The sequence below is a fragment of the Balaenoptera borealis genome, assembly GCF_965194805.1.
Source record: "Balaenoptera borealis genome assembly, chromosome: 3".
NCBI classification, from domain to species: Eukaryota; Metazoa; Chordata; class Mammalia; order Artiodactyla; family Balaenopteridae; genus Balaenoptera; species Balaenoptera borealis.
Window position 1 is genome coordinate 80,270,111 of NC_138866.1, and position 19,854 is coordinate 80,289,964.

The 19,854-nt window shown below is 38.3% G+C and overlaps 1 protein-coding gene across 6 annotated transcripts in view; it reads right to left on the minus strand.

The window, feature by feature from the left end:
• Nucleotides 1-2,074: 2,074 nt before the first annotated feature.
• MEIS2 (Meis homeobox 2) overlaps nt 2,075-19,854 on the minus strand; it is a 199,154-nt gene continuing 181,374 nt past the window's right edge. For 3 of the 6 annotated variants that reach the window (XM_082385002.1, XM_082385003.1, XM_082385007.1), the window contains 3 exons: nt 7,675-7,733; nt 6,213-6,323; nt 2,075-3,503 (listed from right to left, as the gene is read on the minus strand). In XM_082385002.1, coding sequence (XP_082241128.1) covers nt 3,217-3,503; nt 6,213-6,323; nt 7,675-7,733 — 457 coding nt within the window. In that variant the 3' untranslated portion in view covers nt 2,075-3,216. Of the gene's footprint in view, nt 3,504-5,763; nt 5,860-6,212; nt 6,324-7,674; nt 7,734-19,854 lie in introns of all 6 variants that reach the window. The other 3 variants (XM_082385005.1, XM_082385006.1, XM_082385004.1) reach the window with 3 other exon arrangements.

A 19,854-nucleotide genomic window follows, 5' to 3' on the forward strand; every position in this document is an offset into this window, starting at 1 on the left:
GATCTCTTCTCTCATTTTCCTTCAAAACGTGGCTTCTTGCTCAATTCCCAACCCTTAACAGATGGCGACTACAGTTCTCTCAGAATTTCTTAAAGAAAGGGAAACCTTTGGAATTTATTTCTGCTTTTGCTTTTCCATATAAATAAAAAAGTGTTTTTATATTACTCTTGTTTTGGAGAACATAAGCAATTTTATTCAGACTACAGTATTTCCTTTAACACTATATGGTTGTCAAAACACCATTCCCAGTTTCTTTGCTTTTGACAGCTGAGTCTTTCTTAAATATACCCAAATCGGAACTCTTTATACTAAATAGTAAACCCGAGATAGGAGCAAGTGCCTTCTGAGGTGGTATACAAAAAAAAGCATTATAAAAATTGGACAACTCTTACCACCTCTCTGTCTTAGCTTATGGAGGGTGGGGGGGAAGCAAGGAAATGCAAACAAATATTATTACAATTATTATTCACCTCCAAATATTTAAGAGGGTTAAGGTTAATGTAATAGGGTGTGAAGTTGTTAAAGAAATCAAACCTGAGATGATTTTATTCATTAAAACCAAGGATAGAGAGTTCTGGGATCTAAACTGCGATGAAATAGCTTAATAATAATTTCATTAAACACTTTCTAAACATGAGCCAACTACCAAGTAAACCCTTCAGCATTTACTCTACTGAGAGGAAAGGAAGAAAAACTTGGCCAGAAATTTTTTTCAGCTGACGTGAGAGTTAATTTATAAATGAAGAACTTGTCAAATTTTACGTACAAGCATTTAAGTTAAAAATATACAAATATTTAAATTTTGCAAAAAGACTCCAGGTGAAATTGGACAACAAAAATGAGAGGGAAGCTCTCTCTATTCCAAGTGGCACAGAATTTCTCCATGAACAGTTAGCTTGCATCGGAAGTGTTATTTCTGTGTTTAAACAGCAGAACATTAATTAAACTAGTAAATGGATTTATAAAAATTCTACCTAAAAATGATACAAAACAATAGAAGTTTATTTCCTTGTTCCTTTGTATACAACTTCTATTAATGTCTGCTTGTTTGTTTGTTTGTTTTGCAATGGGAAGATGGAAGAACCCAAAATAAGATACAAACTTGAATTTCTGGGATAGTAAATGATTTCCCAATCAGGCTGACATCACACAACTAAGCTAAAGTTTATGATAGTATCCCTTCTGAACATAGGGTTCAAAGTTTGGGTGTTACAAAGTTCCAGGATAGTATATTTATTTGCGAAATTGAGGGGGCATGCAAATACCTCACACCTTTTTTCACTTTGCATACTTTAGCAGGCATGGCTTGTGCAGTATCATCAAGCTAATGACAGAGATGTTCAGGAAAGTTGCGTGGAACTTTGAAAATGGCATTACATTGCCTGTTTTGTTGTTGTTTTAGAAAAAAAGTTTAAGTTTAGTGAGCAAATCATCATACTAGCGTGCCTGCACATGGAGCTGTCTGAAATAAAAAGACATCATACTATAATTTATATTAAATATTAATGATTAAATAATCTCTTCAACTCAGGATTTCAGACTCCATAGAAGTTGTTTACTCATCTATGAACATCTATATGTAAATTTTAATTTACATATTCAACAGTATTTTAGTAACTAAGAGAGAAAAAACACAGGTAGATGAATTATCTTTGAGCACAGACGTTAGTTATTTCTGATGATGTAAAATTAACCCCGAAAAAGCCCTTTATTCTGGCAGAGAATGAACATGAAAAGCTTTATCTGAAAGTATTTCTTTTTAACATAATGCATCTAAAGAGGAGGTTGGACGTGTTGGTGATCTTTCAACCTGGCTCATAACACACGCACACACACACACACACACACACACAGTTTCGTACCTTTAGAAGTTTTCTGCTGGTAGAATTTATAGGCCAAATATATACTGAAAGCCTACAGAGATGGTTACCTTAAAAAATTGTTGGTAAGTTAAGTTTCAAATATACTAGATTTCTGGGGGCAAAGCCATCACCTACTTTCAATCCCAAATATACAGTAGGTACCGTGCCACCTTGCCTTAAAACTATTAAAAACACAAAAGCCTAACAAAAAATCAAAAATGAAATATTTATTACCGCATTTTGTGACTTAACACCTTTTTTTTTAACATAACGTCACAGTCCTCATACAAGTATTTTAATGTAAATTTGACAAAGCTTAAAGGTAACAGCATTTTCTTCTAGTGAGGAACACGTGCTGAGAAAAGAAGAATTCATGGACATACAATACCAATTCCACAGCAGATCTGATACTAGCAAAAACATTCTTTTTTTTTTTTCAATTGAGGTAAACACATAGAATATCTAACATGAAACAATTAATAGACCGAACTCTGTACGAAGTTTGTTACAGTATTCTCTTGCTCCTTTTTATCCTCCAAGCTTTGAGTCTCGGATAAAGTCCTAGTTGTGGTGCTATGACCATTAATAACTTTTTTTGTGTGTTGAGGAAAGCTGCCCAACTTAAGACTGTTTTGTCCACAGCCAAGGCTTAGAACTCCTGGAAGAAGCTCCTGCTCTGTCTTTAAATCTTCACTGGCAAGCTCTTTGAAGAAGAGTCCCCCAAAATAATAATAAGAATTGGCTTATGAAGCACAAACTATAAAGATCTGTTTGAAACTAAAGGACACATTTATGGAGGAACAAAGGCCGGGCATGAAAACACATTCTTGAAGCCGGAGTCCGAGGGATGAGGTTTAGCCAGACGTTCACCATGGTCTCCAGCATGGTTCTTTTTTCATTGGCCCAACAGGTTTAAAATATACCACAGTCTCTCCTGGATAGTGAATTCACTGATGAACCAAAACAGTCATTCTTTTGGGAACAACACACATAGTGTGGAAAACAAGGATATTTTTTTTTTTTCTCTTCTAAAACTATTTGAGGCAACATAACGGAGTGATCAACAGAAATGTACAAGTTTAACTTAGTTCCTATGTTTATACTACAGTAGTTATAACTCTCGGAGTCTTTTTCCAGAGGATCTTTACATGGACAGAATTGTCTCAGTGAGCCCATGATTTCACATTTGTGTTCTTGTCTCATTGGTCCTCTGTTGCTTGATGAAAAATGACAAAAAGTAAAAAATAATCACAGCTGTCTGGAATTTCATATTGAGTGTCAACATCTGGTAAAAGTTCAGAAAGTCTTAAAATAGTTTTTGCGTGTGTTTCCTTTTCCCTTGAGTTCCCTTATACTATTGGGCATGAATGTCCATAACCTGTCCGCCAACATTGGGATCTACAGAATTTAACATTGTGGGACTCTGTGCTGACATAGTCATTCCAGGGTGGGAAGGGGGTCCTCCGTGCATCATCATGGCTGGGTGGTGGGGATGGCTTGGCAAATATGAATGCATTGGGGGTCCATGTCTTAACTGAGTAGGGTGTGGGGTCATCTGGGGAGGAGTGTAACTTGGCTGTGCCATACTCATTCCCATAGGACCACCCTGAGAAACGTACTCCCCTGGCATGCTCTGCAAACCTGAAAAGAGAGAGGCAAAAAGAAAGCAGGTCAAATTCCTAGACATTTTTATACTTTACCCATCAAAGATGAAAGGAAAAAAAAAAAAAAAACAACAGACACTGCAAATCTTATATCTAAATTTAGCTGCAGATTCTTGCCAATGTTTGCAGACATTCAAATTGTAGTTTGCATTTAATTTCATCGCACAGCAGTATAATGCAACACAACAGAACTAAATATTTAATGCAACTAAATGTCATAAAGTGGAACTGTTTTTCAAAATGGTATTCAGTACATTTCTTTGATAAATGCAATAAGAATATAAATTCTAAGTCGAGTTTTATCAGTTAACTGTTGATATATCATTTCTTTTCCTTTGTTGCATTTATAGAAATGGACAAAAATTATAGATATTAAAATAAAGTTGACATCTTATCATATCTATATTTCTTCATGAAAAATGTATTGTACAAAACATTATGGCATATTCATTTTGAAGGGATGGGCTTTTACGTATATTTAAAATGAAGCCCCCTTTTGAATTAGAGGCATTCTTATAGCAGTACACCCAAGAGATTGTAAAGGTCAGAGGTAAGAAGTCAAAGTAAGGTCATATGACATGCCCAGTAGTTTATGTCTGAAAATTCCAAAAAAAAGAGAATGCCTTGAAATGAGGAATAAAATATAACACTTCTAGAAATTCTTAATCAAGACACACGAGATTTGAAGTTGTGAGTTAAAATGTTGGGAAGTCATCAGTTGAAGGATTCTGATTTCTCTTGCAAGTCACCTGTTCATTGAATTAAGGTTATATTATATTTATTGTTGCCCATCCCCAGAGCTAAAAGGACAGCTTTATTCACCTCTATTTAACCTCCAGTACATACAGTTGAAAAGCTGAACAGATGTTTTTGACACTGTAAGCTGGTAATCTAAAGGCTTATACGCTGCAGTCATTTTGTTAAGTAGATCCGCAGTCCATTATTAAGAGAAGTGGCAAAACCATCTAAAGACAATAACACAGCCTGCATAGTCCCAGCTCTCTGTTTATTCTACCACAGCAGCCTGCTCAATGGATGATGATAATTAAGTACCAAATATACCATATTGTCTGGCTGCATAATCAAATCAAGAGAGGATAATATTCTTCTGTATTAAGCTATTAATGTAATTGGTCATGAAGCATAAAATATGTTATGTAATTAAATAGGCTAGAAATTATATGGCCTATATTAAGAATTATCCAAGCTGAGCAAATGTTTTCTCTATAGCTGTTTTAGGGAACATTGCTTTCTACATTTTTTGACTGCATTAGTAAAGGAAGAAAGGAAGGAAATTGGCTTCATCAGTGGTGTGCCATGGTGACCCCCTGAGATCTCATATAAAACGTTGGCCTCTATTTACATATGGAGCATGATTTAATCAAGGTACGTGTTGTTATATTCAGCCTCATTAAACAAGGAAGTTTCAATGTTATATGAATTTTTTTATGCTCTGGTGTCTTCAGCAAAGGATATGTCTTGTTGGTAGACTCTGAATTTTTTTCAGATGTCAAAAACACTTGAAGCTTTAAAGTCTAATGGGTTTCTTAATCCAACTGCAGCCATTCAGCCTCAGTGAAAAATCCATTCCTTCATATTCAGTTGCTCCTAAATGTCTTTCCCTTTAAATTTATTGACTGACTTTCCTGTCTTTCTGTCTCATGTCGAAAGTCAGTAGGCACATGTAAAAAATAATCAAAACACACCGACTCCCTAGTGAAGAATCAATGGTGTCACTGCTGTCATATATCTAGACTAGGCATAATGAACTGCAGCATTTCATCTTTGCATATAAGATAATTTGGGCATCAATCGTGTTCTGACAGATTTATGTCACTCAAAGGACAGTTCTACTTTTCCTTTTTTTTTTTTATCGCTTCATTGAAGCCTGCTTAATTTCTCTCAGTCAACTGGTGCCCCCAAGACGTTATTTTTATTCTTAAATGTCCAATATCCGCCCGATGTCTGTGTTTGTGCTCATCGGGGCCTCAGTAAATAGGCTAAGAGGCAGTCCCCCCTGCTTAAGACACACGCAGGCTTGTCAGTTGGCCTTTTCTAAAGTGTGTATCTGTGTCATCTGTGCCTTCGGAGATGGTGATATATATTTAAAAACAGGTCCTTAGTTTGGAAAGGCATGCAGTTATGGGCAAGGAAAAATAAAATGGGGGCAAATTATAAAAAATAAAATAAAGTCTCTGCAGTGACAGTGAAGACAGGTCGCACCCGACTGTACTTACTTCCCCCTGGCTTTGCGATTGCTTTACATGGTGAAGGTTACATGTAGTGCCATTGCCCATCCATGCCCATATTCATGCCCATTCCACTCATAGGTCCTAGAAAGGAGATAAAATCCGAGAAGAGGCCAGAAAATCAGCAATAATTGATGGTAAAAAAAATAGGAGGAAACTCAGATTCCTTCTCACTTTTTGCCTTGGTTTAAAAAGAAAAAAAAAAAAAAAAAAAAGAAAAAGGATGTGTATGGGGCAGAGTAAAATGGTACTGCTGTCAACTCTTTACTTTTTAAAGAGGATTCTTTTCCCCCACCCAAGGGAAAGAAAGCAGACAGAGCAGGCAGCAGGCAAATGTTAAACCCACCATGAGCGTGGGAGAGTAGAGTGGATGAAGAAGGCTGGTGGAGAAGGTGATACTTCCCAGGGAAGCCCAGAGGAGGGATGAGCAAACCTACCTGCAGGCCGGATTCCCATGTGTTGTTGACCATCCAACACAAAGCTCCCCATGGGCTGACCCTCTGGACTATACGCTGCTCCTTGGCTCACTGAAGGATCAAGAAGAAAACCTGATTGTAGTCATTCGAGGACACAGAGGAGAAAGAAGAAAAGATATACCAAACAATCAGCAATTGTTCCTGCTGCAGCACTGAAACGTTACAGCAACAACGTGGTTGGCGCTTGAAAAAGGGGGGTGTGGTCTGTCTGTGTGGTTCTAGGATTGAGGTAAGATGAGTGAGTGGCTTTAAAAAAGGTTCTGGAGGAAAGACTTCACCAGCCTGTCTAACAGGTGGGTCACCCTCTGTAGCTTTTGCTTCTCGACTTCTTTCTCGATTGGGGGAAGAGGGACAGGGAATCTGAAGTATAAATATTGCCACGTGCTATTAAGTTAAGATTTTGTAATCCTGCATCTCTGGTGGCTTATAAAATTTCACATCAGACACAAACACTTGATATTCGAGCACAGTTTTACAAGGTTAAACAGACTCAATGGAACATTTGCTTTTTCACTCATACCAAAGAAAATGTAAGCGTGGTAAATATAATATTTCAATTGTTTTATATTCTTCTCCAACAGGTCCCCGGCCTCCATTAGTGGAACGATATTTCAGTGTTAGTGGGGAAATTTTGCCAAAGGAAATTAATTTTCTTAAATTCTTTAAACTGAGGCCACAGTTTAAATCTCCATCCCTTTGGACACCCTCGTGAGTAACAACAGTCATCACCTACATGGAAAATAGTTTTCTTTCCCGTAGACCTTCTTGCAGGACACCACAAGTCCTCAGTAAACTAAGGAAATGCCTATTTCGAAGTAGAATAATTAGGAGTTCATGGGGATGGTTCTGACAGTACTGTGTAACGATGGCTTTAGAGAAACAGAGAGACTCTGTGAGAAAAACCCACATGTGTTTTCGTGGGATGGATGGGAAGCATTTTAATAAAAAATAATGCTGGCAATGCAGCAGGTCAGGCTTTAATAGAATATTATGAATAGTCAATGCAAATGAATGGATACAATGAGTTTAACAGGGGATGTTCCAGGAGTGAAAGCAATGCGCACACCAAGGAATTGTGGGTAAGGAGAAAATGAGAGTGTGCTAATGATTGGATGCAGACAAGCAATGAGTAATTCCAGAGCTCACAGTCAAACAAACTGCTTGTGGCACTAATACTTGTGCCCAATTACCAATTCAGAAAGAAAATAAAAAGCAGTGTCAGTAGAGTCAGGGTGGGAAATCTCCAATTAGCACCAATTAGTGAAGTTGCTTCCTAGAATGGAATTCTGGGGACATTAAAAAACAAATCCTCCCAGAATGCCTGATGGAAGCATTTCTTTACCAGGTGATGAAACTCCTGAAGTATAACTTGATGAGGATTTGTGCCTGTGGGATGTGAACACAGATATGAGTTGGAACTTGCCTGCTCGATTTGACTGGTCAATCATGGGCTGTACTATTCTTCTTCTGGCATTAATAAACCTGAAACAGAACAGAGACGTCCAGTCAGCAAATGCAATTTCTGTGCTCCGTGAACACCTCTGCACGAACGCTGCGGAGGACACAATACAGTCAAACATCTACTGAAAATTATCTTTTTAATTCAAAGGCAATTTTCCCTCTCCATGTTCAAAAATAGCTGACTGGATCATCTCCTCCATCATCTCATAATCAACTCAAAGCTGACGTGCTAAAAAGGCTCAGGAAGGGAAAAAAGTTTTCCCTGAGAAAACTTCTATTAATTTGCAATTGTGCTTCTGCCTCTTGAACAAGTCGGAATCTGGTTAAAGTTCACAGGCTGGAAGATTTTCCCCCTTTCCCTAAACTCGCCATCATAGGGAGACCCAGCCTCCCCTTGCAGCTGGTCATAAATGGAGACCAGGCTCTGGCACTCGGCTTTCACAAGGTATTGTTAGGTCAGCAAAGCCATCAATTAGGCTGTCTGAAGTTTTATCACCAACACAGCAGTAATAAGTGCTGGCCAGAAAGACTTCTGCTCTTCGGCAACTCCTGCAGTTTAAGCCTGTAAAGTTAGGGGTCACTTAGAGGTCAGTGCCAGCTGGGGGCGGCCTTTCCAGTCTAAGCTGGGACACCCAGGGCAGGGATAAGGTAACTGCCAACCATAAACCCAGCCACCTTTCAACCCACTAGAAAGGCAGAGCCTCAGGTACACATGGTTGATATTAGAGTCCAAGAAACATTTTCAAATCAGGTGGTAGCTGAATCACAGGAATGTAAAGGAGAAGCACTTATTTCGTATAGAAGCCTGGATCTAATTTTGCTGGAAATCCAAAAATAAGTGCCTACTTCATGTTACTTTAATGTTTAATAATGCCCATCAAATATTCATGTACAGAGTAAGATGATAAGAAATCTCCTTTATTTCTCCAAATTTAATAAAAACAAAACAGTTTTCTACCATTTGCGAGTTACCCCTGTCCCCATGCATTTAATGACATGCATTCCCCACACGCTTGAGCTGATGCACAGGATTCACGGGCTGCATGTTTTCAGGGGGGACGTGGAGGGAGGGAGATGCCTAGCGTATAGCTAGCTGTTCCTGCAAAATATACCCATGGATGACGTTTCCCAGTATTCCCAGTTTCAAATCTTAAGTGCAGGGGGACTTCATGATTAATGAGTCTACATGGGGTCACAGGCAGGAACTGAAAACTCATTCTTTGAAATTAGCCAGGAAAATTCTAGCGTGTTGGCAGCTCTGCGCTCCTATGGCGTTCAAGTCCCTTCTGTGGAGGACAGCAGCCCACACCCGTTCAGGCCTCCTGTGGGCACTCTGGTGGGAATACAATTAGACTGAAGAAAAATAGCCTCTAGAAAACCAAAAGAGTCTTTTGCATATGGGGTTTGTTTGGCAAACAATGAACTTCTTTATTACTTAAGAAAGCGTAGCTCAGATGTCACACCCCCTCAGGTTTGGGGAAGAAAGTGACAGCTTATGAGAGGTGAAAACAAAAAAGAGAGTGGAAACTGCGTATTTATTCCCACTGGGCACCTTAAGTGGTGCTGAGGAATATCTGACCAGATAGATCACAAAGCCTTCCAGAAGTATCCCTCAAATCAGAGAAGGAACTTAATGGTCTACTCTTTTCCTCACTGCTTTTACTGGGACCAAGGAGGACTGACCTGAGAGTTCCACCCCCAGATCTCTTTTCATCAGCTCAGGTTAAGACCAATTGAGATGCTCAAGAGAGGAGAAGCCTTTCCTCTGCTCCTTGAAGTTTCTAATGGAGGACACACATGGCAGGGGCTTCACCTCTTTTTATGTGCTACTAATCCCGGTTTTGTTTTTTTCCTATAGGCCAACTCTTTAGGTAAAATGAATTGCTATTTTTTCCCTTTTTAATTTCACCCTTTTACTCTTTTATTATTTACATCTGGAGGTTGTTCGCTTATTTATGTCTTTCTCTCCAGTTCCCCCAAACACTCCCTTCCTCACAGAGCTGCAAGGAATCATGGTCCTTAGTTCTCAGCAGGAGAACTCCACACTGTCTTCAAACAAATAATTACGGGGAAGGTTAGAGGTTCACTCAAAGGTCATTTCTTTGGATACTAGTCAGAATGTTTACATTAGTAAAAACGGGGTCCGCTCAAAAGGTTGTTCAATGGGGGATCCACAACAATGCAGAACATTAAGAAAAGCAATCTGTGTGCTCCCAGGTCTTTATAGAAGCGCTGAACTTGGAAATGCCACTCCAGTGTTACATTTTCAACTAGTTACCATGGCATGGACTGAATGTTCACTAGCAGTTATGGCGATGGCCTTTCTTCGCCCAGTTCTACTAAACAAATAGGCAGAGAAGCCTCTGAAGGTTTTCACTAGATCCTTTTACAAAGGGTCATAAGAGATTTTGCTTTTTTCACTAGGGCTCCGGTGAGCCTCTCTGAATTGTTGCTCTCAAACAATGTTTGTGATCGATAGGGCTGTATCTTGCCAGATTCCTGATTCTACCACATTCTTTCAAATCATGCAGAATTTTAAAAACATATGGGCCCCAATTTTTCAGAAATCTCTTAACATACAACTCCTGCCAATTGTCAACTCCCCTGATCTTGGGATATCTTACAAACACCATAGATGTTACTATTAACATTACCAATTAATGAGCTGACTGTAAGAACACTTTAACACTAAAAAATGAAATTACCCCACTGCACTGATGAGCCACAGGCCACTCTTAGAAAACACACCCATGTACATAAAATGAAGCCATTTAATTATAGATTCAAACAATCAAATTAAGAGTAATTTTTATTTCTTTAATATCAGTAATGTGAAATTTCCAAATATGGTCTTTCCCCAAAATTACATAACATGAAAATTTTTCCCACTTCCTCTGATCTATATTTTAAAATGAAGTTATTCAGTGCTCAAACAGTAAACAGAATATCAAGTTTTGATTCCACTTAAAATCTGAAGAGTCTAAGTTGAAAACAGACTGATCTTCCATCTTTCAAGGTCCAAGCTCCATTCATATGGAAAAATGCAACTCACTGGTTCAAAGACAAAAGACATCTTAAAAGGCTCAAAAGGTTTCTTGGCTATTAAATGGGTCTTACAAAATAACATTTTGATGAGTTAAGTGTAAATGAATCAGACACATATGGATTAAGTTATCCTTGAATTTCACACGGGTTTAAAAACTAAGGGGAAAAGAGGGTGTTGGCAAAAACATTTTGGACTTTGCCAAACCCAAAACATTTGAAAAATTGCTGAAGACATCCAACTAACCAAAATGCAGCAAGCTGCACCCAACTTTAATGAAAACCCCCGCAAGTTATTTCCAATCCAAAGACTGTTAGGTTTTTCATCTGTATCTGATATTAAAAAATTCTCTAAGTTGTAATGTCATCCCAGAATGATTTTGAAGTTGAAGACATATACTTTTCTATTGGTACAAACTATTTCACCCGAAATCACAAAGTCTTCTTAGATAGCTCTTAAAAGCATTCTGAGGTTTGTACAACTTGCGTGTAAAATATGCCATCTATGATAAATGCCATAAATGTGCTAGTAAGCCTAGTGCCTTATCCAGATTTCACTTAAAAAATATTTTTCATTAGCCTCACTGTGACTTTTTTTAAGGGCTAGAGATAATTCCATTAGTGACTCCTTAGGGAATGAGTACCCTAAAGTACACTAGTTCCATTGATTTGTATTGAACACAAAGTTAGTATCCAGGCTCACAAAAGCTCTGGAGAGGATCTACTAAGACTATCTACTTTCTCATTAAATTTTACTAAAATAGAAAATGCATTAGTATGTGTGATCCTTAAAAATTATATACTTAGACGGTTAGTTTAAAAATAACTTAATTATAGAAATAAATTCAATGACTTTCCAAGAATCATGAGGCCTTTTTGAGTCAACTTAGAGTGAAAATATATATATATCTCTATATATTAAAAAGAATAAACCCAAGAGAGGAAAATATCATTGAAATTTCATCTTATCTTGTTGGAGAGAGGTCTTCTGGAGACCTCTCCCACAACCCCACCTTAAGCCCCAACAAAAGAGCCAAACATTTCTGCAACCAAAATCTGACCGCGGTGATTTTTTTTTTAAAGTGTTTTCACTCCCCAGCATATTTCAGATTGATAGAAGTAGACTTAGGTGTCATTCCTGATTGTCGGTTGATTCCTTTTCCTTTCTCTTTCTCTCTCTTTTTAAATGGCTGATAAATCCCTCTTTCTGGTTCACTAACTTCATGCCCCACCTGGTAACCCATTCCTTTCGGCAGCATTCCTTTTGTTAGAAAGTGCAGGCTTCCACGGAGTCAACTGGAAAGATGCCAGCCCTGAAACCCTCTGAGGGGGAATCAAGAATCTCCAGAACTGAAGCTTTTGCATGGTTTGGTCTGGTTAAGGAGGGGGGCTGAACTACTGAAGAGGGATCCGATCAATTGGGAAGAGGTGTTATAGGCAGCTTGGTGATTGGGGACCTGTTAAAAAATGAAAAACCTCTGTTTCTCCACTTTCCCCAGCCATGGGACTCATCAGTAAAGGTGCTTATTCGCAAAGCTCGCTACTGGTTGGGGTGTGCAGCAATGAAGCCTCAACAGGGGCAAGTCAGTTATCAAGTTTCTTCATTTTTTTTTCTTAGTTCACAAAGAAAGCATGTGTTTTTCTGTGTGTGGTTATGGCTAAGAGTGGGACTTTCTCAATGAGATACATTGAAAAGGCTGAATCAGTGAATTAAGCAGGTTTAATGCCTTTGAATGTGTATTCTGACATGCAGATGATTGAGTCATGTCTCAAACATAAGTTTTTCACAGGTGGCCAGATAAGTGGGTCTTTTCTCCCAGACAACTGTGAGCAAAGTATGGTAAACAAATGAGATCCATGGGCTACTTAGGGACACATTCATGGTTCATAATTAATTTCCCAGAGCTACAGCTTAATTTATAATTTGATAGATACTAGATTAGTCTACAGCTCTCAAAACACCACGAGCTAACACTTATAAATTTACAATATAAAAACATGATATTAATCTGGAATCACACACCTTTTGTAGCTTTATGAACAGGCCTTGAGCAGTGGAGTATTTATGCTGACATGAAAGGTCCTGGGCAAAATTATCAAGTAGCTCATGCTTATCTTCTGATGACCTTCTAATGTGTTCTTTCAAAATTCTTTCTTTTATCTAATTCTTCCCTCAGGTTAGGAGGGTGCACATAGGTTCTTTACTAAAATACCCTACTTTGGGTAAACGCTTCTCAGTAATTGTTCCATATTCCAGACTTCTCTGTAGAGCAAAGTGATGAAGAGCATGGGCTCATATTTTCTGCCCTTTCCTTGTGTGTCACCTTGGGCAAGTCTATGTAAACTTCTAGGCCTCAGTTTGATTCCTATCTATAAGCTGGGGCAATAGTTGGGCCCAGATTGTTTTTGAGGATTAAGGGAGATATTGCATGTAAAATCTTTGTGCCACAGTACCTGGCACACAGTAAGAGCTCATTAAATGTTAGCTTACACTCAAAATGCATCTGTCTCATGTCCCCTCCTAAAGAGCTCTATTCTCTTACGGGCAATAATTCAGACTAGGTGGGTTATTATTAAACAAAGCCATGCTGAGTTGATAAGAGGGTAATAATGTGTTGTACCCCTGCAGGTAGCATGTGTCCATGCCATGGGGTCTTCCCAGAGATTACAGCTAATACAAGTGTGTAATGCCATGGTGGGGATTTTAGACACTGGAGTGGGAATCTCCTGGGGGGCTGGGTAGTGGGGCGAGCTATTTTGGAATCACTCTCTTAACGGTTCTCTAGATCCTTGCAACTCTGTGTTCCATGGACGAGCCACATCAACATCACCTCAAGCTTGTTAGAACTGCAGAAATATAGTGGTCCCCACCGTGGCACTACTGAATCTGAATCAATATTCTAAAAGATTTCCAGGTGACATATGCATATTTAAGTTTGAGAGTTTCTGCTCTAGGTCACATACCAAATACATGATCCAGTACTCTTACTAAGAATAGAAACTTGCAAAGATCAAGTTGTAATCAAGAACCTTAGCTGTGAAAATGCACATACTATTCTCTTTAGTTATGTCAGATCTAAACAGTCCTGTAATCACTTGTCTTGGGCAACAAACAATTTATAATAATTTAATACATTTTACTCCATCGGTACCTCCTAAAGGAAAAGTTGGACCAATGAAGTGTTCTTGTGGAAACTGTTCTCTCTCAGGAATGGAGAGCAGGAAAATGGTAGATTTCTATTTTTATTTCATGTAATTCTGCTCTGAGTTTTTAATGATAAGTATGATTATTTTCATAATTAAAAAAGTGTTTAAAATGACCTGGAGAATTTGGCATCCTATTTGACTAAGGCATATACAGCCAATACTAGAGACTTTTTAATAAAAGTATTTGAGAAATTCCTCTAAGATAGGGAATTATCTTTTATTTTCTTTATAATACTCAGCAACAATAAACATTATTCCATAAGTATAATCACACCCAATGGCGCGTAACAAAACATCCCAGCAGGTTATGATTTTGAAGCACTGTTACTCTTCCAGAATGCCATCAGATTATTCATGTGCGGCTATTTATCATGCACTATAAAAGTGATCTTTCAAAGCTACTTGAAAGCAAGGGAGGAGAAAATACACAAAGATCCTTAGCTATTCATATCTAGGATCTATCCTCTTAAAGATAAAATACTAAGTCAATAGACATAAGTTGTAGTATATTACCTCATCCTGTACATGATTTATTGCAGATGGAAATCAACTAGAAACTGAATTACTCTGAAAGTTTTACTAGTGACATTAAAATTCCAGATCTGTATACCTACACTCCTAATAGTGCTTCTGAAAACAATTCTTTACAGACACGGAAGATACATCTACAGCTTTGTTCGGCTCTATCAGCATAAAAAAGCAGGAGTAATTGTTTTCAAAATTACCAATGATCAAGTACCTGTTCATCTATCTGAACACTACTGCCTGACTGGGCTTCGAAAAATCAACCAGTCACTTGATAATCAGTTACACACATTTTAGCCGGTTCTCATCATGTTCCTAGCCATTTCCTAATTCGCGCTAACAGGAGAAGATCCCGACAAATCTAGTATCTCTTTAGCTTTCAACATCACCTTTGATTGGAGTATTAATTCTATATCCTACTTCTCAGTGGAAGCCACCTAAGCATGAACTTGCTAAAAAATACACCAAGCTGTTTAGTAATTATGTATTAGCGATGTTTGAGGAGATCAAGGTGCACTTACGTGCCCTATTCTATGGATATCTCTTTGATGAGCTTGTCATCTGCTCGGAAGAAGATGTAGGAGGATTCTCCCATACAGTCTAGCAGGCCAGCTGCTAGCTGCCTGTCAAGCCCTCAAATGGACAAGTAGTCCAGAAGCAAAAATGTCACTCCTTTGATCTGGCAAAGGAGCAGCTGCTGATTTATAGCGTAGGACTTTGTTCTTCCGTTCTATTTTACTTTCTTTCCTAAGGCAGAACCACAAAATCCAGGAGAAAAAAAAAAAAAGTGCCGTTCCCGGCAACATCAACAAGCCCTGACAATTGCAACAGGGTTTTTCTTGGCCCGAACAAAGCTCTCAGGCATCTCCTTTGACGCTCACCTTTCCCCCTCCTCTCCCCCTTCTCCCCACCATTTTTTGCAATGCGGTAGTTATTGTTTAATTCAGCTTCTGTAAATGGAATGGACTGTGGCCAGCAAGCCTGGGGCATAAACACACCTGTATGAAAGGAGTCTTATTGTAGCAACCATCTACAAGCAAGCTCGCATGAACCACGCGTTCCTGAGTTGAGAAAGAATGCTCCATTTTTCCTGACAGCAAATTTTACCCTAAGTGAGTTTCTACTTTTGGTGCCACCAGCCTCTGATGACCACATTTGAACTGTTTCCTCTTCAACGGCATTACACCCTTCAGATCCAAGAGAAAAAGGGATTCGATTTTTTTAATCTGTGAGCAAACAGATCCATCAAAAATGTTTATTCACTGTCTATAATATCAATCATTAAGCCCCGAATTAAACAACATCCTGAAAAGCTTTCGCAAATGCAGTATCAAAGATGCCATAATGTTGATTTCGTTACCACTGATTTATACTGACACAGGCTTCCCTGAGTAATATATAAGGGAAAAAATCAACCACAAAATCTCCATAAGCCATATGCATCGCCTTGCTAAGAATTAAACTGGTTTCAAACGCATGATCCCGTTCTCAGTGGATACATCTGTCACGTCAGCGATGTCCTGTCAACCAAGTGGAACAGGAAACAATGTGGCCTTGAGATAAACTGTGAGAAGTCATTAGCCATATGCATGTACGTATGTGTGTGTGTATACACGCACTTCCACATACATGTATGTATATGTATGTGTATACACATACACACACACACACACACACACACACACACACACATCAGGCAGGCAATAAACTTTGCAGAGATTAACACCTGGCTAAGTTTTCTGTGCTGCTGCTGAAAGGAAGGGTAAGAAGGGTTGTCAACTCTCGAATATTTAGACATATAACCACATAGGTCAAAGACAGAAAGTTTGTAGGCAGTGGGAATGCTGAAAATGATGGAGAAAAGAAAAGCTGCTAAAAATCCTTGCTTTTCTGCCATCATGCCATGTTCTAGTGTTTGCTCTCTTCTCCCCTTTCTCACTTTCCAGGCCAAACAGACATTCTTCTCAGCCTCATTCCTTGCTTTATCCTATGTCCCCCAGTGGTCGGTCAACAGTTATTCAGCACCCACCGCCTCAATGTCCAGAGAACTGTCCTCGTAGAGCTTTCTCTGGGAGTGCATACGTATCCCAGGGAGAGACTGGGTCCTGGAGGGGAAAGGTTAGGGGGTAGGAAGGGCAGCAAGGTATAGAGAACAGGGATTATGTAAGGCCTCTTTTCATCCTTTTTTGGTCCTAAAAACTTTAGAATGAGTAAGTATTAAGCTCCACAGTAATCTGTACATGTGTCACACACTGATAAATCTTCTGCATTCTGTACCTAACAAAAGACAAGTTTAATAACAAAATATGACAAGATCATATATAATAAGAAATTATATATAATAGGTAAGTATATAATTATATGACTCTCTCTGTGTCCATATTATTTAAAATTTTAAAAATGCAGTTCAAGCCTTTAAAGATTTTTACTCTTTGCAACCATAGAAACAAATTGAAAAGCACAATTTGAGAATACATAATAATTACAAATCATAGCAGTCCACACTCAGTAAATAAGTGTGATGGAGTCAATTAGAGAAGTCAGATGATGGTTAATCACCGGATTCTTGGAGGAGGGAAGTTGGACCAGATTAAAAGCGTATAGATTATTGGGAAGGAAGGAAATAAGGAAATGGTGTGTGTGAAGACACTGAGGCAGACCAGGGCCCACTGTGTGCAAGAGAGGGTGCAGGAACTGAATTCAGACAGGCTCCTGGTTTTGGTCTGGAAAAACATGGCCATAGTTAATAGACAAGCTGGTGGAGGAGTTTTTATTTTTCCAGCTTTATTGAGATGTAATTGATATATAACATTGTGTAAGTTTGATATATAAGACTGTGTAAGCTTAAGGTATACAACGTGTTGATTTGACACATTTATAAATTACAAAATGATTAGCACTATAGCATTAGCTAACACCTCCATCGCATCACATAATTACCATTTCTTTTTCGTGGTGAGAACATTTAAGATCTATTCTCTTAGCAACTTTCAAGTACATGATACGAGACTGTTAATTATCATCACCAGGCTGTGCATTAGATTCCCAGAACTTATTCATCTTCTAACTGGAAGTTTGTATCCTTTAACCAACATCTCCTCATTTCCCCCACCCAGGTGAAAGTTCTTGAGTAACAAATTGAACCTCTGAAATTCCTGAAGAGTGGAATGATGAAATATGGTGCTTGAGGAAGACCTATTTCTGAGAGCTATGTATGAGTTGATGAGAAGCTAGAAGCTAAACGGTAGAAAGCTATTCTAATCCAAGCAGAAGAGGGAAATAAAGTGAACTCAGACTAAGGTGGTAGAAATACAAAAGAAGTAGGCCATGTGGGTTGGAGAACTGCTGATGAATTGTGCTTAGTTGGCAAAGATACAAATATAAACGATATTAAAAGGATAAACCTGAGAATCTATGTCTGGTATGCTATAGTATACACTGGATGAAAATTGGAAATTTTGGAGGAATTCCTACTTGTTGTGATGAGGAGAGGCAAACCCAGCTTTCCAGATGTTGCCTTTGAGTTGACAGTGGGACTTTCAGGCTGAGAAGCTAGTCAGGCCACTCAAGACAAAGGACAAAAGAAGAGTGAAAGGCTAGAAAGAAGCGACTTTAACTTCAAAACCCTCTCATCTCTTCAAATCTCCAAAACTAGATGAATATTTCAGGCTGTGGCAACGAGTATAATAAACTGCCTAACTACTTCCAAAAGAATTACTTCCTCTTCATAGATCCTGCAGATTTTACCAAGTCCTTTATCTAACAATGGCTGGTCAAGTTAATTGTCAGTAAAAACCTTTATTCCTATTAGGTCCAGCTTGCTTTTTCTTTTAATTCTGAGATAATTTGTGTGACTGGATTTAGAGGCCAATGGTAATAATGTACTGTGTACTGCTAAACAAATTGTGTTTCACTTCATACTTTGTGGAAGTTCCAAAAGAGTTTTAAAGATTGGAGATAGGAAAAATATATGGGAGACTGTTTGTTTTTTAAGACAATTAAGGGTGGGTTTTCTCCAGGTAGTGACAACTAATTTAGAAGAGAATTGATAGGACAAAGTGTTACATTGAAAAGGGACTCCATTAAGTGTGATGGCTTCCAAATTGTGTCCTCCTTTCAAACAGTATTTTTCTTTTTAAATGGGCTTTTAAAGTGAAAACTATAGCACTTCACCCAAAATGGTGTGGAAACAAATGGTTCTCAAGTGTCTATTCTTCAACTCAGGCCAAACCACCCCAACACCAGCAATCTACAGCCACTTGGTGTTTGGAGGGAAGGGGCTTGCATGAGAATGTCCCCGTGGCCCTTTCATTTGTCTGTGGGGCTCCTTTTTCTAAAGCAGCAGGGGAGACCTCAGAGACCAGCGTGGCATGCCAGGAGTGTTTGGATGGGCCAGCCTCTTATCCTTCTTCCAACTCTCCTGCTGGTTTAAAAGAAAGAATGTGGCAGAAGACACATGAGGAAAGTGGCAACATTCTTAGGGCCCTTTATCAATACCACTGCTTTCTTTAAATTGTAGCTTGGTCTCTTGTTCGAGAGGCTGAGATTTTAGCACTTTTAAAGGGAACCATAAGTGAGAAATCTCCTAGGTGTTAAGCTTTAGAGTGGCTTCAACCCAAAATAAGAAAAAAAAAAAAAAAATGAGATTAAAACACAGAAAGTCAAGTAATATTAAGAAAAAGATCCAACAAACAAAATATCATAAATATGCATATATGGTACAGTCTTTCTGTTTAAATCAAATGGTATTTAACCAGTTTATACTGGCATCTAGTCCAGGTGCCAAAGGGGGAAAAATCGAAGATTTAAAAAATGTCAAGGTCACTTCAAATAAACTATAGTTCTAACAGCTATACATCTAACAATAATCTTTAAAAATTATTATGAAAACATATCCCATTATGTCAAGAGGCAAAAAAATCTATTCATAAACATATGACTTAATGTCTTCACATTTATGATGATCAGACATCAAAGACCAAATTCCAAATAAAATTTCCTGACTGCCTTTTCTTAATAACAAATTGAACATCTTTTACTTTGATTTGCAGCTGGGTAGCATTCTGTATCTTCTTCAGCGCTGTTATATGCAGTCTTTCCAAAGTGACGGTATTATTACCCACAAAATTTTTAGCATCATCCCGTAATCATAAAAGACATAAAATATATCTTTATAAATCACAAGAGACTCAGCAAAGCAGCAGTTATGCCACATCTGCTTTAATCCTTAAATATTTTAGCTTTAGAGGGTTAGTGGATTTCTTTCCCCTGGTTTGCAGAGAAATAAAGACATCAACCTTTGATTCCTGTGTTCCAGACAAAGCTATAGTCTCCAATAGACAAAGAAGCAAACACTTTGTACTGCAAT